This window comes from Epinephelus moara, chromosome 3, assembly GCF_006386435.1.
Source record: "Epinephelus moara isolate mb chromosome 3, YSFRI_EMoa_1.0, whole genome shotgun sequence".
NCBI classification, from domain to species: Eukaryota; Metazoa; Chordata; class Actinopteri; order Perciformes; family Serranidae; genus Epinephelus; species Epinephelus moara.
Window position 1 is genome coordinate 30,916,039 of NC_065508.1, and position 23,327 is coordinate 30,939,365.

General features: G+C 39.3%; 1 protein-coding gene across 3 annotated transcripts; it reads left to right on the forward strand.

Moving 5' to 3' along the window:
- rab24 (RAB24, member RAS oncogene family) lies at positions 1 to 23,324 on the forward strand. 3 transcript variants are annotated; one of them, XR_007569738.1, is made up of 10 exons: positions 1 to 411; positions 3,331 to 3,543; positions 5,458 to 5,526; positions 6,640 to 6,718; positions 9,531 to 9,598; positions 10,628 to 10,727; positions 13,641 to 13,691; positions 15,390 to 15,449; positions 19,092 to 22,653; positions 22,743 to 23,324. XR_007569738.1 is itself a non-coding variant. In XM_050041475.1 (9 exons), the coding sequence occupies exons 2-9, from the start codon at positions 3,427 to 3,429 to the stop codon at positions 19,160 to 19,162; spliced, it is 615 nt and encodes a 204-aa protein (XP_049897432.1). In that variant the 5' UTR covers positions 1 to 411; positions 3,331 to 3,426; the 3' UTR covers positions 19,163 to 23,324. The 3 variants fall into 3 exon arrangements, 2 of the variants coding, with proteins under 2 accessions (XP_049897432.1, XP_049897433.1); XM_050041475.1 differs by having other exon boundaries at positions 19,092 to 23,324; XM_050041476.1 differs by having other exon boundaries at positions 19,095 to 23,324.
- Positions 23,325 to 23,327: the final 3 nt, after the last annotated feature.

A 23,327-nucleotide genomic window follows, 5' to 3' on the forward strand; every position in this document is an offset into this window, starting at 1 on the left:
AAACCGCTGTGTGCCGCCTCTTTGGTTCCCACCCAAACAAACAAAGCTCAGATGGAGATTTTCTCCCCCTCACAAACAGCTCTGTCTCCGGTCAGCTGAGTCCCGACACTCCGCTGGACTTGTTCGGATAATACCCAGAGACGATGTCAGCCGGTTACCGTCTCTGTCTTTAACGTCATCTACCGGACCGATCTGTATTTTGAGTCATTGCGCAACAGTGGCGGTAACGTTAACCCACCTAACGTTAGCTAGCTGCCGCTCTCAGTATCCAGGCAGCAGCTGGAGAGATGACAGTCGGTCTGTCGGTTACCGTCAGGACTCTAAAACAGGTTTGACCGGCCCGGTACGGCTCCTGCTCGGAGGAGGACAGACGGTGAAGATCTGTTGAGTCAAGCTAGCTAACGTTACCAGGTGAGTGTGTGTGTGTATGAAGTTAGCTCGGTTAGCTAACGTTAACGTTAACGGCTGGTGTTTTTGGCTATGTCATGTTTGTCCCGGTGAGGCAGTGCTGGAACAAATACTCTCAAGTAAAAATACTACACCATAAAAATACTCGGCACTACCTGACTACGTTATACACCGCTAACTAGCTTGTGAATCCCCCTCTTCGTAAATTATGACCTGTAATAACACATTATATTTAATTTGTATTGTTAATCTGAATCTGCAAAGTTATCAAAGACATGTAGCGGAGTACAATATTTCCCTCTGAGATGTGGTGGAAAATGGAAATGCTTAAGTAAAGTACAATTATATATATATATATGTGTGTATATATATATATGTATGTATGTATATGTATATGTATATATATATATATATATATATANNNNTATATATATATATATATGTGTGTCTATATATATATATATATATATATATATATAGACATATTTTCTATTTTTAAATCTTTAATTTTCTTTTATTCAAGTAACATTGTCACCCTCCCTTTTCTGTCTGTGCTTTGAGCTGCTGTGACATGTGAATTTCCCAAGTGTGGGGAAGTCGTGGTAGTTTGTTGTGTGTAATGAAATAGTTACAGTAGTCTTTAAAAAGGCAAATTTATTTTCTGAAGCTGTTGACAAGGGTTAAGATATTAGACGACATTTTAACGGTACGATCAGGTTCAGGTTACTTTTTTTATACTCGTAGGTAGATTTGTTTTGCAGCAAGATAGTGACATCCACTCAACAGACAAATGACAAAACAATGTAACATGAAACAACGAAAAACAGGCCGAGAAATAAAAACAATACACATTAAAACGTGATAAAATAAAATAGAATAAAATAAAAGTGCTCAAGTCTCCACCAATCAGGACACAAAGAGAAATAAATATTAATAAATAATAATTAAAAGGCACCAATGGGTCTTAAATACAATAAATGAATAAAGAAGATGGTGTCAAAATAAACAGAATTTCTATTATTATCAGTCAGAATGAACTTTAAAGGAATGAAAATCGAAGGATCATTGTTGATCGAATAAATTGAAACTCGAAACCATTTTGTTGTCTTTGTGTAAAAAGTCTTTCCTTTAAAACTAACTCAAATAAAGGAGAGACTCTCCGTCAAGTTGCTTTTTCCCCCCAATATCATAGATAAGCAAATGTACACGGTGTGATAACCGTCAACTTTTCTATCAGGGTAAATCTTGAAACAGGATAAAGCTCTAACCCTACTGTCGAGGTATATATATATATATATATATGTATATATATATGGAAAAGTTTTCAAATGTTGTCAATGAATAATGGCGGGAACCTTGTTTTTAATTAACTCTGGCATCTTATGTAAAACAGTTTATTTTACTTTACAGATTAATGATGAATTGTGATGTTAAAAAATGAGTAGTTGTTAGTAATGAGTACTGAGCAGAAACAGAATACTTTGGAGTTTTTCCATTTTATGCTTCTTTATACTTTTCCTCTTCTACATCTCAGTGGGAAACATTCTACTTTACTGTGCTACATTTATTTGTCTGCTTTAGTTATTTTGAAAACGTAGATTAATAATAGAAAATATATAATGAATGATGATGTATAATTAAAGATTAAACTACTCATCAGTATATAAAGCATTTAAAATGAGCGCCACTTTTACCAGCTGCAACTTTTAAGTCGTTTCCGGCGCGCTTTCTCTCTCTTGAATGTGATCTCACTGCTCGATGACACAAACGACCCAAAACTTGTGTTTGTAATCAACAATATCAGATAATTGTTGAGGGCTTTAATGCATGAATGAAATGGCCCATTATTACACCTGGGGTGGGGTTTATTATTATTATTATTATTATTATTATTATTAGGTCTATTCGTGTTTAAAAATATACATATACAGCTGGGGGCGATTCATGAAACATTTTGGGGCTGAAGCCTCAGACGCCCGGGACTAACAACACCACTGTATGAGTACTTCTTCCACCACTGTTCTTATCTATTTAATGTGAATACTTTCGGTTTTTTGGAGTGTAGCTATTTACATTTGGACTCTGGTAACTCGTGACAGCTGTGCTATTATTTCTATCTTTACTGGCAGTGCTTATGTAAACTTGGAGGAAGAGATAATGTGGCAGTTACAGTTTCACTTTCATGTCATAAGAATGGAATCCTAATAATGTGATGGAGAGACTCTTTATGAAGGTGACTGCAGTTTGTCTCAGTATTATTTGTGTGAACAGATCCACAACCTGTGTGTCAATGTGTCATCTGTAAATGTAAAACACCTTCCACAAATACAAAAAAAAAAGAAAAAAGATTTGTAAGCACACAAAAATATTTTACAAATATAAAAAAGATCCGCAAATACAAGACAGAGAAGAACTCAGCAATATATTTGACGGTGCATAAAATATAAATCTTCAAGCGTAAAACTAAGATGAACAAACAAAAACTGGATTCACAAATATCTGTATCTGTAATATCGAAAGTTTGAAATGTTAAGAAATTCACAACTGCTTTTTTAAATTTATTTGTAAATGAATTCAATATATTCACAGATTTTTTTAATATATATTTTTGGAATTTGTTTGCATATTTGCAAATCCGTTTTATATTTACAAAATAGTTTTTTGATTTTACAATTTTGTTTTGTATTTGTGGAAGGTGTTTTATATTTACAGACAAATAGTAATATTGAGACAAATCTATCTCCAAACTGCAGACTTAACTAACACATCAGATGAGAGGAAGTAAAAATATTTGTGATTCAGAAAAGTTTGGTAATTATTTCTCTCTCAAAAACCATGTTTGTTATTGTTTTAAATGGATGTAAATTGTATTTCTGACACCTTACTGTTGGCACTCATCTGTTGTGCATCCTGTCTTTTCAGCACACAGCACACTTGTACATCAACCCCCAGCCTCCTCCTCTTCCTCCTATTTGCTGTGCTGCGGTCTCGTCCCGGGCTTCTCCACACCCTGTTACCATGAGTGCAATGCGTGTGGATGCTAAAGTGGTGATGCTGGGAAAGGAGAGTGTGGGGAAGACCAGCCTGGTGGAGAGATACGTCCACCATCGCTTCTTGGTCGGCCCGTACCAGAACGTGAGTGTCTGCTGATCTGCTTCCATTTCCATGTCACTGATGAAAGGCATTACTTTTATACTCGGCCCTGGGGAGGTCGTGGTCATCAGGCTCAAGTCTGTGATCGTCTCAAAGCATTAAAGCACTGATACAAACTGATGCAGAGATGTTTCGCTTTGCTTCTTTGAGCACATTTTGCATTGGACAAGCATGTTATTAAGATTCTTACATATTAACCCTTTAAAAACAGGCATCCCGCAGACGGCTGCAGGAGATTGTTGTTAACATGATCCTGTTTGAATAGATCCAAATAAGAACTATAATAGTTAGACCATTTATTCTTTTTGCAACAGAAAGCTACTGTTTCTGTCTTCCCCGGCATCATCGGCAGTTTGGCGCGGCATCTGCAGTGATGCAGCCACTGTGCTGGACCGTCGTGGTGAAGAGGGAGCTGAGCAGGAAGGCAAAGCTTTCGATCTACTGGTCCATCTACACCCCAACCCTCACCTATGGTCATGAGGTCTGGGTAGTGACCGAAAGAATGATATCACAGACACAAAGGGCCAAAATGGGTTTCCTCTGTAGGGTGTCTGGGCTCAGCCTTAGAGACAGGGGGAGGAGCTCGGACATCTCGAGGGAGCTCAGAGTAAAGCTGCTGCTCCTTTGCGTGAAAAGGGCTCAGTTGAGGTGGTTCAACATCTGATCAGGATCCTCCTGGGCGCCTCCCGCTGAAGGTGTCCCGGGCACATCCCACTGGTAGGAGGCCCCGGGGCAGACCCAGAACACACTGGAGGGATTATATATCTCATCTGGCCTGGGAACTCCTCGGGGTCCTCTAGGAGGAGCTGGAAAGTGTTACTGGGGAGAGGGACGTCTGGGGTGCTTTGAAAAAAAGAAAAAGTCTAATTTATGTTTTGTTATGACAAAATTTTCAAACTTTCATCATTTCATATTTTTTGCAGTTCAATACAGTTTATTGTCTTCTATAACCTTTTAGCTCAGGTTGGTCAGATTTTAGGGACATGAAGCATTTGATGATACTCCAAGAAATGACATCACACTAAGCAAAAATACCAATGTAGCCATAGCAGACTGTTTCTATCACAGAGTTTGAAGGGTTAATGTGGAAGCTGTTGTGACGTGCCTGTCTCGTGTCCTGTTTAAGAAAACACCATGATGCATAGAGCGATACAGCGGCTCTGGAAAGTAACGGCTCAGTGCCAGTTCGGTACAGCTGGGATAAAAAATATGCATAAAGTGAAAACATTTCTATTCATGTATTCTCAACAGACAGTGTTCAAGTGTAAAAGACAGACACAGTCGTCCTGCTGAGGACTATTGTCATTATAAAAACAAGGAACATTACAAACACTTGTGGATCAAACCGTACAAACCCTTTCCCAAAAGGCAACAGGTCACAACAGGCTTTAAAACTGGAAATCATCTCATGCTATGAAAATGAAAAAATACGAAATATATAGAATAATAAGACGAGTTTGAACATTCACAGCATTTATGTATTGTCATGTATTTAGCAGTAAAATGTGACTTCACACACTGACACACCATCCCCAAAATAATCAGTAAGTTGTCACTAATAAATTAACGGCCAACTAATTTGATAATAGTTAAATTGGTTTGAATTTTATTTTAATAAAACAAAGTCACATTTCTCTGATTGCAGCTTCTTAAATGTGAATATTTTCTGGTTTCTTTCCTCTGTGACAGTAAACTGAAGTGTCTTTGGGTTGTGGACAAAACAAACAAGACATTTGAGGACGTGATCTTTGACCCATGAACACACTGATCGACAGTTTTGAGCATTTCCTGACATTTTAAAGACCAATTAAGAAAGTAATCAACACATTAATCGACACTGAAGTTCAGTCTGTGAATGTCCGATGCTTGACTGCGACTGTTTTGTCTTCCCAACAGACTATCGGTGCTGCTTTTGTTGCCAAACCAATCCAGGTGGGAGAGAAGGTGATTACTCTGGGAATATGGGTGAGTCAGACGCCGCCTGATATGAACTTGAGCCATTTTACTGCATCATTTTCAGCTCTAGTGAGGTGAGATCTGATTTAGTGTTCCAACCCTTTAACATTATCAGACTCTAGATCAACGTTGATGCAGCAGCACCAGACACATTGTCTTTTTTTATTCTATGCATTCTTCTTTCAAAACCTGGTGCCTACATTACCCACAATGCAACTTGAACACAGTCAGAGATTCAGGTCAGAGCTGTGATCAAGCCCAAAATATCAGGCCCAACCTGACATGAACAAACAGAGTATCTGTCCACGCTCGACCTGAGCTGATCCACAGCAGTTGTTTTCAGCCCGATTTTAAAAACCTGAATTTCTATTGTTAACAAATATAACATGTTATATTTCATATTTTATATTTTATATTTTATTAATATCAAGAGATTTATTACACGCTAAGGGCTGATGCATTTCCTCGCACCACCTCTCCTTCTTCTCTTCCTTATTTCCTATTAGAATAGTCTGTGGTCTCATGTACGACAGGTTCGGCAGAGTGGGCTGAGCCCCTCGGTGTGTCTAGTGTGCACGCCGATCTGTGCAACACCACTGCTGCACAAACTGATGCTCCTCAGCCATGCACATAAACTGAGAGCTCCCTGTACTGATCCTGCTGACATGGCCACATTTATTTATATATTTGCTGTTTGTTTTTTAAGTTAAGTTTTCTGTAATTGGTAGGATTCAGGATTATTATTAGAGAAAATGTGGTTTTGAGACTAGGTTAGAAAATCTGATTGTATAAACTTGGAATCTAATTTAAACAATTAATAAATATCTTTTTATACGATGTTAAATGTTAGTGTGAGAAATAAGCTATTTATTTTAGTTTGAGGAAATAATAATAATAATAATAATAATAATAATAATAATAATAATAATAAAGGCAGGAGAAACAGCTGAGGTTTATGTGGAAATGAGCTGGGAGCTGCAGAGCGTGTCACAGTGGGGGGATTACACAGCTCTTACAACCTGAATGGGGGTTGTAGGAATGTCGACTGTGTACAGAGACATTACACGCACGTTCAACAAGAAGCTGGAGCTCAGTTTTTTCTCTCCTCTCTGTCTCCCTCAGGACACAGCTGGATCAGAGCGCTATGAAGCCATGAGCAGAATCTACTACAGAGGAGCACGTGCTGCCATCGTCTGCTACGGTAAATCTAAAGTGTTCCTAATCACGTTACAGTGAACTCTCAGGTGTCGTAACTTTAACCTCTGGTGGCTGCGCTGGAGGTGTGTTTAGTTCTTGGGCAACAACAGCTGGATGTGTTTCTAAATCAACCTCAGAGCAAACAGAACTGAATGCACAGTGTTACTGTCTGTGGTGTGTTCAGTGGGGAACTGAGCACTGTGCTGCTGATACTATTTCAGGTGAAGCTGATCTGGTTTGGGCTGGCAGTTATATTTTATAACTGGGGGTTTTGGTGCAGAGATGCCGCTCTTTTAACTCTGTTTCCTCATGCTAACACGGCCTCGAGCTTTGAGTCACTTCGGATTTGTGACACAACTTTAAAGCTGCAGGTGGTACTTCTGTATTTTGACAGCTATTTTAGATTTAGTCTTGAGATCAAAGTGTTTTTTAGTTTTAGTCACATTTTAGTCGTTTTTATCCGTCATAGTTTTAGTCAACTTAAAGTCATCATGTTTTCTGTTCTTTCTCTTTAAACTAATCCAGTGAGGCTAATTCATGTCTCATAAATCAGAATCAAGATGACAGGTTGTATAAAATAGTATGTGTGTTGTGTCTCCAGCAGTGTTTGACAGGTTTAAGGGCTGATTTACGAGCACACACTTACTGATCATCATTTGAAAAGCTCAACATCTCTCTATTTATGCTATTGTGAGACAACTAGGATTTGCCCACAGGTTCATTGTGAACTGACTTATCCATCTGACTGTTAAGAAGCAGAAACATAACTTTCTTCATCTGCAACATGTTAGTCTGGAGGTTTAAACTGGTGTCCTCTTGCAGAGTTGGTGATTCAAACTAAACTTTCATCTCTGTCAGAGAAAACTGATCTGAATTCAGACTGTTTACTTACAGCACAGCTACACTCACAGATAACTGAGCCTCCTACCTGCCTGTCAAACACCATCAACCATCAACTGAGTGGAGTCCTGCGGGGTGAAGCTGTGAAGTCCGGCGGCCGCTGGCTGCGAGCGGAGCTAACTGCTAACAGCCACTGCTGCAACTAACAAACTCCACAAATCCATTCAGCAGCTCCACCATCCACAATCAGACACACATGGCTGATTATTTACTGCTGAATTACAGCTCACAACTTGCACCAACCGAAACATCCTGGTGCAGACTATTCACTGGAGTTTACCAGCCTGTCGCTAATGTGGCATTTGAAGATAATTACAAGCACAGCTGCTCTTGGCTTTCAGTGACCGATAGTCCACCACAAACATTTTCATCAAGTCTCGCCAATGAAAATTAAATGTAGATTTCCTCTTAGATTTTATTAAGATCTATTTTTTGCCCGACTACACAGGACCAACCTGAGTTAAAACACGTCCAGCTCAGCTTCTGCCACTCTCAGGTTACAGTCACATTTCCGTTCTAAGAAATTGGTCGGCTAACAGCCCCAAAAGTGAGGTGTGATGTCATGTTTCTGGTGCAGGTAATAATGAAATATTCATAAGCGTGATCACAGAACTCGTTTCCGGTCGCCTCTCTGTCGGCTCCGCTAAATCTGTGCTAAATATATGCTCTTATGTCTACGTTGGGGGTGGTGGTGATGCTTCTTCTGGTTGATGTTGGGACAGTGGTGGTGGTGGTAACTGCAAGTCACTTTTTTTGGGAGAAAATCAACTCACCAGTCTATAAACTCAACTCCTGCTGACTTCTACTCGCTGACTAGGTCGAGGTTTTCAAATGTTAACATCAGTAAACATCGAGGAAAAGATGGCACCTGTGGAACTAGCACTGCATTGGGGAGGAGCAACCATTTGGCCACCTTGTTGAGGTCAAGATATGTATACAAACTGTGACGCATGCCTCCAGTCTGGAGCACATTCAAACAACAGATTATCAAACACACTGCAGCCAGTCTGGATACAGGGACAATTATAAAGCAGCAGCCAACAAGATACGAAGAGGCAACAAGGACTAAATTACACAAGTTGAAGGACAGCAAAGGCATGCTCGGATTCGTCCGTCATTTGGGCCTCAGCAGAAAGGGAAACAGAGCGAATATTCGTAGCACAGAAATGTAATGTGACCACGCCTTAAGTGGTGGTAGCATAAATGCAAACCTACTGAAGAAAAGAGACCTAAACTGAACACTGACGACTCCAGGATCACTGCTGTGTGTGGAAAACTAACTGTAAATAACTTTGAGTTTAAAATCCATTCCAATAAACAGAGTTTGGAGCGTGACAGTGGGTCATTAGAGGAGTGCTGAGCTCATCTGATGCTGCACTGTCCGGTACGTTCTCACATTACATCAGTGCTGAGAGTCTGGGTGTACAAGCAAGGAGAGTCCCTGTAACTGAGTGGAGATATGGAAAAGGGCAGTGAGTCGAGAGAGGAGAAAACATGAAAAGTTTCATCGCTGAGAGGACGAGAATCAGAGCGATCAGCAGCAGGATGTGGATACGAAGATAATCACAGTATGATAAGACTTACAGGGTCGGCGTGACACTAACAACATGCTGTTTATGTCTGTTTCTCTTTTTTTAGGAAACAGCTGATGGTATTTCCTGCAGATGACTCACTGCTGTCACGTTAACATCTTAAAATCTGCTTCTCTTTTACCTTCCATCTTCTTTCTGCAGATTTGATCAGTTTGTTTCTGTTGTCTTTGTTTTAATGTTTAACTTTTATATTTCTTTCATTTAACTTTGTGAAAATTCACTGAAATAATATGAGCTGGTTGACTGGTTGTGGATCCTGGTGTCTGTTTTGATATCGCTCTCCTTGTACACAGGGTTGTGTTGATATCTCATTTTGACTTTCAGATCTGACCGACAGCAGCAGCTTCCAGCGAGCTCGGTTCTGGGTGAAGGAGCTGCAGAACTGCGAAGAAGTAAGAGAGCGTTTCTCGTCGAAAGTTCAGTGTGACAGAGCTGGATATGGTTTCTGTTTTACAGGACAGTTACTCTGCACCATCCTTATATATACACGTAAAGCTGTGGTAAAAAAATGCAGGAGCAGTGGAAGTATGTGACTGTTTACACTGTTTTGGTGCACTGATACCAAAATGGTCATTTATCAATAAAAAGTAAAAATTATAAACACTTTTTTTCTCTACAAAATTCTGAATTAATTAATTAAAGAAGCAAAAATTCTCAAATCTTAATAAAATGCAGTCTAAAATTAAAAGTTTGATTTAAACCAGGAAATATCTGTTAAAAAAATCAATCAATCAAACTTTATTTATATAGCGCCTTTCATACATCAAAAATGCAACCCCAAAAATAAGGATCACATTTATCAATCTGATCAGACATGCGATGTCTTTATTATTATAGTTTTATATTTTGCATTAGTTTTTATTTTCAGTTTGTTTTAAATTTTTGTTTTCTGTTTAGTTTAGTTGCCAGAGTGGGTTTGCTCTTTTCAGTTTAGCTTTTATTTAAAAATGTATTAGTTTTAGTTTTTAATCATAACAGGGGGGGTATATGTAAGAAGTCCAGAGTGGGTAAAACAATCGTGCAGACGTCCCAGTCTCAGTCCACAATCTGCACCGACATCTCTTCACACTTGTTGGGTTGACAAATTTGACCAAATTGTTTAAGAGTAAAAATAAAGACATTTGTTTTCTGCATATTTTTATTTATTTATTTTAGTTTGAACACAATACTGTTTCAGTTAGTCTAGGTTTTATTTTCTATTTCATTTAACGAAAGATGTTTTTCACACCTTGTTTAGTTTTAGTTTAATGAACTTACTAAGATGGATGACTGATGACTTAGGAGCTGTGTCTAAGTGGTCGTCTGTCTGTGATTACAGTTACGTCAGAAATACAAAGTCAGTCATGAGCCACTTGAAGTTATAAAATTCAAAGTGACATGTTGAACCTCTGAACTCACCAACACTGTGTTGTGTTCTGCAGCACTGTAAGATCTACCTGTGTGGAACGAAGAGCGACCTGATTGAAGGAGATCGGAGCCTGCGCCAGATCGACTACCACGATGCTCAGGACTTTGCTGACGGTAATTTAAGTCTCTGTGTCATTAACCTGCCTCTCTTATTGGTCACTATACTGGTCACTACACTGGTCACTGCACTGGTCACACTGGTGCTCTTACCTGGACAGAACTGTGTGTAATTAACTCGGTACACTTCAGTCATGCAGCCTTCATTAAGATGCGTGACCAGCAGAATGATGTGGTTATTTTGGCGTCATATTTGTGTATGTGCACTAATTTGTATATAAAATATGTAAGAAACTGGTTAGTGATTTAATTCTAACATATCTGATCCTTTGAGTTAGTTTAAAAAAGATAAAAAATGTATGAGGGCTGCAACTAATGGTAATTTTCACTATTATTGCTATATATTTGTTGATTATTTTCTTATAGTTTAAGTGATGGTGCAGCTGTAAAACATCAGAAAATAGTTTTAAAAGGGGTCGACACAGTTCAACCAACTGTCCAAAATCCAAACATATTTAGTTTAATATCACAGAAGACTAAAAATCAGCATATATTCATATTAAAGAAGCTGAAAACTGAATATATATGCATTTTTTTTTTGCTCAAAAGTTACAGAAACAAATAAAAACCAAAATAGTAACCTATTAATTTTCAGTCAATCAACTTGTTTATGCTCTAAACTTGATTCATTTTAAAGGGATAGTTCAGATTTTTTTGAGGTTGCGTTGTATGGGGTACTTGTCCACAGACAGTATATTACATACAGTAGATGTCAGCTGACATACCTCCAGTGAGTCCGACATGGAAGCTAAGCAATGTACTGCTAACCTAAATAGTACACCTAAATAAAGTCACACCTAAAAAAATCTATGTCAGTTATGTGTACACTATATTTAGAATATTCTCTCAGCTTTACCTTCATGTCAGAGATTTCCAGCTGGAAAATGAAGCTGTTAAATCTCTCTCTTCGAAGCCAGACTCCATTGAGAAAAACAGTGATTTAACATATCTGAACACAGAAGCTGCTGGTCTACTGCTGCCTCGAAGAGTTGTGTTATTGTGTGACTTTGGTGTTTTAAAGGGATTAGTTTGGATTCACCAAAGTCACACAATAACACAAACTAACTATCTGATCCAAGCAGCAGTAGACCAGCAAGCTCCTGTGTTCAGTGAAGTAAAATTAGTGCTTTTGTCAATGGAGTCCTGTGGATTTGACAAGACCATTGTTGGGGATCTGAAGTCATTAATGGCTTCCCCATTGGAGCAGGCTGTCTGACAGGAAAAGTAAAGAATAAAATACTCACAATAGAGCGAACACTTCAAGTGATCAACATGTTTTTAGGTGGGACTTTTTTTTAAGTGGATATAATACATTTTATTGTTGACCAATCCACAGCAGTACGTTACCTAGCTTCCATCTCCAGCCTGCTTCTCCAAACTGGGAGCATTTTGACTGACATCTACTGTTTGTGGATAAGTACCTCATACAACTATCCTTTTAATATTTTGCTTCATTTTTTAAATATTTGTAGATACTGGATTAACAGAGTCTGTAAAGGGCAAATTAAATTTCCAAATCTTTCTCTTACTGACAGTCAAAAGTACGTGTTTGTTGACTTTGACAGTTTCAGCTGTGGTCGTGACTCCCTCCTCAGAAGTGTCGCAGGTTGTGGTGTGACGAGAGTCCGCCTTTTGTTATGAGACAGTTGGTTCACTGTCGGGCAGCGTACGTCACACCACCAACTGTGACTGTGTCTGATGAAGGTGGCCGAACTACAGCTCATGGAGCTCTGTATTCTTACTGCGCGCATGTGTTTGCTACTTGCAACCATCGTTCAGCCGTGGAAAAAGTTTTCTCTGAGCCATTCATCCTGCTGTGCTGCTGCCACAGTGGGTGCGTCTACATGCACACCAATAATCCTCTATTAGTCTGAATTTTATGTGGATCACTTAGCATATTTTGTTTAGATTTCCCAAACTAGGCCTTTTTCCAAATGCAGCATTTTTCTTTAAGGATGCCGTTACTATTCAGCTTTTAGAAGCATTATTTAGACATGTATTCAGGTTATTTGATATATGTGTCTCAAGTGGGGTTTTTGCAGCAGTTTGCGACACACGGCCTCTTGTCCGTTTACAGTTGGCTCTGTGTGTTGTCGTGGATACGCTGTAAACAAGCCAACTCTCCAACAGTTTGTTTATTTTTGATAACTGATTAATTTTATTTTCTTGTCAGCTTTTATAAGTTTTTTACTCATTGTCATCCCCCCCCCCCCCCCCCCCCATGCTTTCAAAAAAACAAAAAAATCAAACCAATTTTCTCAGATTTCAAAGGTTTAAATGCTTGTAAAAGGCGTCTGAATGCAGCATAAGAAAACTGATGTCGATCCAGGTTTCAAAGGGTTAAGGGTCATTCTGACTGATAATAATGGTGGAAGCTTATGTTTCGAATTTGAGCAAAATAAATAACTTAATAAATTAATCTTTAAGTGGTTCATCCATCCAGGTTCTGCCACTTATCTGGGTCCAGAGAGCTTTAATTTAATGAATTTTAATATCAGGAATAAGTGTTCTACTGCTGAGAGGAAGTTCTGAAAAGTTTTCCTCAAATGACCTAATTCTTGTCCAAATCATCCCTCATTTCTGGCATTAAGACGGTCTTAAAAAGTCTGAGCCTGAACCTGGTGAACCCTGCAGAAACTCTGTTTAAGAAACAAGTTTAAAGCTTTACATTCTAGCTGTCAGCAGAGTTAATCCTTTAACCTGGAAAAAAGGGGAAACCAGGATTTCCATTTCCATGAACATTTCTGCGATTAGGTGACTGCCCAGACTGGGAAATAATGAGATTACTGAAACGCTTGTAAACATCCAGAATGTGGTCAAAGGATATTAGGAAACGGTTGACCCCTGTCAGCATCTGTGTGCCTCCGTCTGACTGACATTTAACCTCCATATTATGGTTTGCTTCCACAGAGATTCGTGCGCAGCATTTCGAGACCTCCAGTAAAACAGGAAACAACGTGGGTGAGTCACACCTCCAGTCATCTGCAGACACATTTAACATCAGTGGCTGGCTCCAATCACAGCTGTATTTACTCCTGTTTGTCAATGAGGAAGTGGGTTTCATCAGGACTCTGATATTGTAAAATCTGGGCAACTTCTGAAGTGCGTTAACACACTCGATTATAGTCAGAGAACATCCAACAGGACGCAGCAGATACAGTTAATTCTTCGGGAAACACTGTTGAGTGGCTGCTGTTGTTCTGCAGAAAAGTAAAACTGAAACACAAGAATGATCAGTTGTTTCACTGCCTTTAGAAAGCTGTGATAAATGTATCACTCATGGTGCTGTAAAACCTGCCCTGTTTGGTTCGGTTCAATCAAACTTAAGTTGGTTTGCCCCCTCAGTGCGGTTCGTTTGGGCAGGTGTGAACACAGCAATCACACTCAGGTGTGCACCAAAACAACCAGACCAAGACCTTCTTGAAGAGGTGGTCTCAGTCTGGTTACAAATGAACTCTGGTGCGGTTGCTTTGTGGTGAGAGCGTGTTCCGACCTGGATCTGAACCAACTGCAGTCACATGACACATTGTTTGGGTTAAACATGAGCATGTTACAGTCCTGGAGGATTATTAATGTGCACCTCCTCCTGTACTGCCTTAATATGCACATTCAGCACATCCAATGCATCAAAACATTGTTTTCTAGTTGGAGCCGCGCCTCGTTTTCAAACTGTATGGTTTGACTAAAATGAACAATGACAGCAATATAGTCCACGATGAGCAGCGCTAAAATCAACCTGCGTAGTTGTCCCTCCATTGTGACATTAGAAAGTGTCACATTTATCTTGCAAGTGTACTCTTCTTCAACGTTTGCTTTACTTCCTGGATTTTTCCTACATGGAAATTCTGACCAATCAAGAGCAGCTTTCTCAGAAAAGGCTTTTGATCTGGTCCGCTTGTAAATGCTGCCGTGAGAACACGAACCAACTCTAGGCAATTATACAACTTTGGAACAACATGAGTCCCTGATTCAGACCAAAGGAGATGACTCTAGGTCTGAGAGCAGCCTCAGTCGTCACCTCTAACACACAAAGCTTCATAAATTGAGGATGGTCGATTCACGCTGTTTTCTCTTACAACCACAACAACAATCAGACCAATACTTTCTTTGCATTTTAAAAAATCTGCATTCAGGTTAACATCTGAGGAATTAAAACTGGAAAAGCATCTGTACCTCATTTGAATTCAGCTTCTTTTAGACAAATGTCTCGTTATGTAAACATGAAGCAAATTTAATGTCCGTCTCCTGTCTGATAAAGCTCTTGAATTGAACACCATCAGAGTATTTTAAAGGCTACAACAGGTTAAAGGTCCAAATGGGAAATCTAGCAGTGTTTCCCCTACCATTATATTAGGGGGCCTGGAAAAAGGTCCTGAAATTAAAATAACTGGTAAATGTTTTTTTTTTTGCGGTTCTTTAAAATATTGTCTCTTTTAAAATGTACAAGTTTATAAAAATGTCAAATTACACTGCACTTTTCTGTGTGTGCCATAAGAATATTGGGTTTGGGGCATCTCTGACTGAACACACTGCATGTTTGAAACCAGCCTTTGTGCAGTTATTGCTTGTTATAAAACTGGTATCATGACTGTGAGTGGAGCTGTGGTTGTGAATGACCTGATGGAAACTGACGGGCCTCGTTATGTTTCTACTCGACAGATGAGTTGTTCCAGAAAGTTGCAGAGGATTACAACAGCACTGCCTTCCAGTATATGACAGGTGAGCGTTTCATTCACATGCAGCTGATTCAACATGCTGAATCGGCTGAAAAATAAGCCACACTACACGCTACAAAGACGAGTACTAATGTTCTAATGCTAGCTACTGGCATTTTGTTAGTGTTTCAGCCCTTGGTTACATATAGTGCAGGGTTCCCACAGTGATGGAAAACCTGGAAAAGTCATGGAACTTTACAGTCACATTTTCCAGGCCTGGAAATGTCATGGAATTAATAAAAATAATTAAAAGTTTTGGAAAAGTCATGGAAGTTTGTTGCGTTTAATGAAATTGTTGCAGTAATCTTCCACATGGATAACCTTCCACATAATGTAACATAACGGTAAATATATTTTCTGTTGCTGTCGGCGCAACGTAGCTCTACTATGTGTTGATGTGTGACATTTGTTAAATATCTCGTACGTCCCCTCATTTTCTCTCCGCGCTCTGCCTCTCCCTCTCCCTCCTCATGTGCCGGCTAACTGACATTATGTTTGAATAGAGTTTAAAGCTGATATGATTAAAAAACGCCGGGCAAGTCTAGCAAGATAAAATATAAATGTTTTATGGTATGCGTAAGGCATTTTAGAGTGGACATCTTCAGCAACTAACATTACATAAAGCATGCAATAGACTTCGTCTCCCTCTTCCTGACCGATATTATAATCCTGTCAGTGCTACACTGTCGGGCCCCTCACTGTAATGACTGTTTTGACATGGCGTCTTTTGAAAGATCAAATCAAATTCCTTACAAAGTCACATCCTGCCTGCCTGTCCTGGTTTACTCGGAAATATGTCACAATACTGAAACTGGATACTCACGAAATGCTGTTTCATCTTGACTTAAAGAAGTACCTCCACCAATGGAATGTAAGGTGTAAAATTATAGCTGCTGTGCAGCGATGGGTCGGGTCCAGGCATTTTTAGGCAATTCTGAGCAACAAGCAGAAGAATTGGAAGGCATTTAGGAATTGCATCAGCTGAGGCTTGAACTCACAACCTTTGAGACTAAGAATCAATTTCTATCTCACTGAGCTAATTAGTCAGTGACAATTCATGTGTAGCTTCACAAATTGACTAAGCCAGACGTGCAGGTTTAGCAGCTGTCCATGCATGGAAAAGCAGATTTCAAACCACTGTAAAAAATTCAGTTATCGAAACAAAAATCTGAAAATACACATATTGCATCTCAACAGCATGGAGATGTTGGTAATTTGTTTGTAACAATGATTGATTTGCTCCCTAAGTGAAAAACTGATGTTTAAAATTGCCATTTTTACATTGACTCCAATTGTTCACATTAGAGCAAAATTCAAAATGCTGTCAAAAATTCAGTTTTTGAGATAAAATTCTGAAATTTGCCACACATCTACCATGACTCTAGAATTTTGTATTTTTTTCATGAACATTGAAGATTTATTTAGCAAGAATTTGCATGTATATGTTTCTAGTACCGTTTACAGTAGGGATGTCCCGATCCAGCTTTTTCACTTACGATCCGATACCGATATTGCAGCCTTGAGTTTTTACCGATACCAATCCGATCCAAGCGCGTATTCTACATATTCACTTATTTTGTTGTCAGTCATGTTAGAAAAGGTTTGATCAAGCGATATTACTCTAACAAGAACAACTTAATGGGGTTAGTTAGAATGATCCACAACAGTTGGTATGAGAATCTGACCTCTTTATTGTTAACAGGGTTAAATAAACAAACTTTAAACTTGAACATTAACATTAAATAAAAAATATAGCTGGTTTGCTTTGGCTGCTTTGGCCCCTTAATAAATAGAAAATAAATCAACACAAGAAATCTTTAAATTGTCTAACATTGAAATAAAAATAGCAGCAAGACTCCACACACTTGTGCTTTGGCCCCCTAATAAATAAAAAAAGAGATTAACACCACAAGACATTGTTGACATTTAACAAACAATGCAGCCTGTCCTTTTCAGTTATTCTTTAGTGTCAGTGCCAGCCTGGTGCTGCTGTTTCCTGTGTGTCTGCATGCTGGCCTGGTGGATTGATAGTAAGTGCTGGAGCGGATCACTGGAATAGACTGCTTGAATCGTGCTGGGCTGGCCGGAAAACCTAGATCAGACTCCATGAAAAACTGGATCGGAGTTCTTGGATCAGTATTTTTCCATGCAGTCCGGACATCCCTAGTTTACAGTCAAACATTTTGATGCACTGTAGGGTCAATTTTTGATAAATCAAAAATCTGAGAAATGTAGTAGACAGTCTGAAGACAGTCTGCTCTGTAGCAAGTTTGGTGTCAATTGAGCAAAAATTGTGGGAGGAGATAGGTTTAAGAAGTTTTACATTTTTTTGAAAAAAAAAAAAAAAAAAAAAACAGTGATGAACTTCATAATTTTTAATAGGTTTAAATGTACAAAAGTTTCGTTTAAAAAAAGTATTGGGGCTACAGTTTGATGAAAGTTGTGAAGTTGTAGCACGTATGGTTGATTTGTTATGAATTTTCAAAGTTTTGAACTTTAGACGCTTGCTGTAGCGCCACCATCAGGACTATTGGCTTGAGTTTACCGCTGAGGATATCTGGCACCCATGGGAAGTATGATTTCCTCGGAAGAAGAAAGAAGAAGAATACCTAGGATTACTATAGTGTCCTGGCAGCTTAGCTGCCCGGACCCTAATAAGGCAAAATGTGCCAATAAAGAAAACATTCAAAAGTCCAAACAAACACGCTCAACCCTCAGAGGTATGAATGGGTGCTGAATCCTCAATGAAAAATGTAAAAAATGTGTACAAAAGGTAAATAAAGAAAACATAAAATATAGTATAGTACGATGATATAACATAGAATTAGAAATAAAATACTGTACAGAGTGTGGCCCAGTTGCAGCTTATACACAGAAAAAAGCAGCAGTCCTAAACTTGATCCCTGGGGAACACCAGAATGAAGAAATTTCTACTTCAGAGCTATAATATAGAATATTTTTAACATTTTGGGAAATACACTTATTTAATTTGTTGCTGATATCTCTCTTAAATCTGTATTTTAAAAATCAAGCTTGGTGTTAAGCTTAGCATAGCATAAAGCCTGGGAACGGGCAACAGCTGCCCTGGCTCTCCCCAAAGGTAACGAAATTTTCCTACCAGCACCTCTAAAGGTTACCACCATAGACTGTATATAAAAGGTGGACGACATGACAGCTCCCTGAAAGTGATCATCCTGATCGCCCCCTTGTGGGTGGCTGCAGTAATGGTCATAAGCCCCGCCCTCTCCATGTTAGTGGATATTGACAGCTGTGTGTGCCAATCGGTGTGCTCGCTATCAGTGGTGCTGCTCGTGATTGGTCAGATGGGTGAATGGACAGGAACTCGATCTGTGCTGCGCAGACTCTGGCTCCAAAATATGTTGCCAGCCCAAGACAACAGCAGTGGTGTCGGGGATATTTTGGCTTCATTTTTCTACAGTGGGAGAAGTGGAGACGCATCGTCCATCTGTATTTACAGTCTATGGTCACTACATTATATCTCATTTGTTAAATCCAAATAATGTGTTCATGAAAAATAACTTGAGTATCTAAGGGGCCAGATTTTCCTCCACCTCCTGAAATGATCCCAAAGCTGTTCTAAGTACATATGTAGATCTTGAACATAAAGTCTCTTCCTGTGTCTCAGCAGAGGAAACCGGCGTGGACCTGGGCCAGAAGAAGGACTCATATTTCTACTCCTGTTGCCATAACAACTGACGCCAAGCAACAGGAAGAGAAACAGAAGTGGTCACCTTCCCCTCGGCTGAAGTAAAAACCTGGATATGCTGGATGGGCGGTCACATAACTCAGCTCTGGTCCTGGGATCTGCTGTTACACCTTGTTAGATATGTTTATTTCTTTTGTGCCATAAAGAACTAACGGCTGCAAGACTTTATGGAAGAGGATCTACTCCTGCTGCAACTGTTACTGGGTGGAGTGGGATTTAAAAACAACAGCGCTCCTGCTCTCCACCCTGTTAGGTCCCCTCTGTAGCTTCCTCTGGGCTGGACCGTGGAAGTGAACATACCCTTAAATCTGCGCTGTTAAACAATCAGAAGTGAAAAAGAGGGATCCCGCTGGACTCAGACCGGCTTAGAGAACGTGACTGTTGTAGCAGCGCTTTAGGAGGGTGGATGGTTTGTTTACAGCAGTTCATTTTTGTTTACCTCCAACCCTATTTAACCTTGTCATGGAAATTGTCTGTTAGTCTTGCACATCTTCGATGAAGCCCACAAGAATGAAGTGAAGCCAACTAGGATATAAAGTGTCAAAAAACACACTCCTATGTTCCCAGTCTTAATTCAAATTAATTCTTATACCTTTGTAAATGAAATGATACCAATGATCTTTGTAAAGGCCTTATTACCCACAGTAGTAATGTCAGGACTGTGTGAGTGTCCAACTCTCCAGAGCACTGGCTCTTCAGTGTTTACTACGACATTATGGATGTATTAAAGGTACAATATGCAGGATTTTCCTAAAAAAGCAAACCCAAAAAACTAAATATAGACTCATACAAACGTAATCCCTCTCAGTCATCAGCGGCCTATTTATTTGGAGACAACCTGGCTGTATTTTCTTGTTTCCTACATTCCCGTACATCCTACATTAACATTCATGTTGGAGTTCAACTTTGGTGAACTTTGACTGGCCAATAGCAAAGAAGTATGTGTGGAGGAGACATTGAGTATGTTTACATACACACTAATATTCCAAATTTGACAATATTCTGAATTTGATACAGCTAATGTTAACAGCACATTATGTTTAAATATATACGTAATTAGGCATTTTTCCAAATTTAGCATATTCCGCTCAGGGGAAACTTTGGTATTTTTCAACCTGTCTCATGTTTTTGTGTCTAAGTGACTGATGGCAAGAGTTTACAAACAGTAAACAACAAATCCTGCATAGCATACCTTGAAGAGAGCTGGATACGGCGCCACTGGTGGACACTCATGGTACTGCAACAAGAAAAAAAAAATCCCCAGTGACCCAAAAGGCATTTTTCCTAAAAAATACCATTATAAAGGAGATGTCTAAAAAAAACTATTGAATCTTTGTATTATGAATTTTTAATCCAGGAAGGTTTTATATTTGTAAAACTTGTGAAGCCTGTGGGATGAGCGGGAACGTGTTGATGGGACCAGCAGGTAAAGCTGAACCCTTCTTAATAAGCATCTTTTGTTCAAATGAACGGCGGCCATCTTTGGAGTCCTGTATCCAGTTCCTGTAATACATCCATAGTGACACCACGAGCAACATGTCTCTGGTCCGTTAATCTTGTGCAGCATTAAGCTATGACTCCGATTTTAAGGTGGTGGTTACTAAAATGCCAAGTAATTAAATTGCACCGTGTGAGCTGGCTGAAAGAAAATTTTCGGGACAGTTACTTTTCTACATTTAAACTCTAAATGTTCTATTTTGTAATTTAAAATTCATAGTGCACACATGGAAATTTGACTGTTAAATTTTCTTTCAGTCTCCTGTGGCGGTGAAATATTCCTCCGAAGCTCTGAAAGGTTTTAAGACACACTGCTGCAGAAAGTTGTTTAAAGTTCTCCTCGGCTGTGGTGAGAAGATTTCACCAACACAGCAAAAACAAGAAGCATTGTGGGTGAATGTTGTAACATGGTTCAAAGTGTCATCTCAGTGTCCTCAGAACAATATTTACAGCTGTATTTAACTTAAAGACTCTAATTTATTGCCTTTTGAGTTGTGCTGCCAGAAGACGCGGGGGAAATAAATGGACACAGCGTCAGTTTCCTCCATGTTGCTGCTTTGACGTGTTGATGTTTCACGTGTTGATATTTTGATGCACAATATTTTATACTGAGGGCTGTTTCAGACGGACCAGTGTAAAGTACAGTTATGTTCTGTCAAATTAAAAGCTGAATGTTTCAAAGCTCTGTTAGATTTTACAGTGATTGATCCTCCATTTTGTTTTTCCTTTGGATTTAATATCTGAGCTTCTTATGCATTTGAGTTAAAAATAATGGAAACTTACTGGATGTAAAATGTAATGTAAATATCGCAGATCTTAAATGCATCACAGCCCACAGAACTGAACTTTGTGCTCAGTTTGGTGTTTGCAGCAGCTTCTTCTTATTTCACTCACAGATATTCTGCTGGGTTCGAACGTCTCACCTCCGTAGTATAATCTTGTGCCATCTGAGAAGGGAAAAAATAATTAAATAAGAGCTTGTGCTTTGAAAATGAAGGTTGAAAACAGCAAAACTGTCACTTAGACTAAACACCACACAAGGAAAAAAAATCACCTGTGTTTACAGTTAAACCCTCCATACTGTGGTTTAAAGGGTTAAACCTGTCACTTGTGCTTTATACTGCAAACTATTTTAAGAATAACACCTGTTAGTTTTCAGCTTCCTTACAGGTTGAGAGCATTTCCAAAGCTGTGGTGCATTTAGGGACATTCTGACATGTTAGAACTGATTATCATCACGCCTCTGGAACACAAAGAAACATTATCTGCAGGAGTATCAAAGACTGATTTAGAGATCCTAGAGAACTAGGATACAAAGATAATATATCAAGTAAAATAATCCACACACTGTTAACTGGCTCCCGTTATTATAAATGCCACATTTTGGTCAGACAGATGTCGTCAGTCATCAACTACTTTACTTCAGTAGCAGAAACAGTCTGACATTAGCCTACTTTAAAGTGTTTATGTGACATATTCAGAGGAGTTTCTTCAGCATCCAACTAAACAGCAAAAAATATTCTATACTAATGTCACATACAGCTCAGTGATACCTGCACGTAATTTAAGTCTCGGATGATAGTTTTCAGTGTTTCTACATTTTCCATTTTAAGATTACAGAGTGTCATTTACATCCCGGATCACTGACATTTTACTGTCTTGTAGTCGCAGACACTTCTGCTACCATTTCATGATATGAAGCGGCCCACATAAGAAGTTTTCACCCAGCGTGTAAAGGCCATATAAGATAATGTTAATCTTATCTAACATGAAATGTATGTACTATGAGCTCAACATCAGTTTTTCTGTGATATGTAGATGCATCACTCAGTTATTCAGGCAGATGGAAGGCATACAGTGGAACGCTGCACAACTTGTTGTAAGCTGTTCCACTGCCCCCTTTGCCCTAAATATAAGCCCAGCCAACCTGCCAAGCTCCAGCGGCACCTTGATGTACACATCAAAAACGCCATCACATTCAAAGGTATGCATCTTTATGTGTCTGTGTGTGTGTGTTCTTGTGTCTTGTTAGTCATTGGCTAATTTAAACTTTTTTTCGTGACTTGCTCTTAGACAAAAAAATCTGCGAATGCAATTTGAACTGCCAGAGTGGAGGACATTTTCATTGCCCTATGTGTGAAAGAAGCATTATTAGAAGGACAGACATGGAGGGATACCTGAAGGCTTGCCAAGGTGCCACAACATCCTCAGCTGCTGCTCAATGCAAGCCAGACCCTAGTCCATCAGACACATCTGCTACACCCTCTCCCCTGCTTCCACCATCCACCATCCACACGTCTCCTCCTCTGCAGGATTGACTGTTCCTCCTCCTCAACAAGATACAAACGCGCTTGCTGTTCCCTCGGCACAGTTAACTAAACCTTCTGCCATCCCCTTCTCAGCAGATACACATGTCTATTTTAAACCTGATTCAGCAACAACTGTAGCCTCCTCACCACTGGTGTCAAGTTCAGCTGACATGTCTTCGGTCCCTACTGCCCAGGAGACTAAAACTCCAACAATAACCCTTGACATACTGCAAATGTCAAATTGATGATTGATGGCCTTGTAGGGCACGACTGTTGTTGCTGTGCTGAATAAAGGGCAACTGATTGTTTGATCATTTTGTCATTTTATGTGTGGTTTTTAAATCAAGCA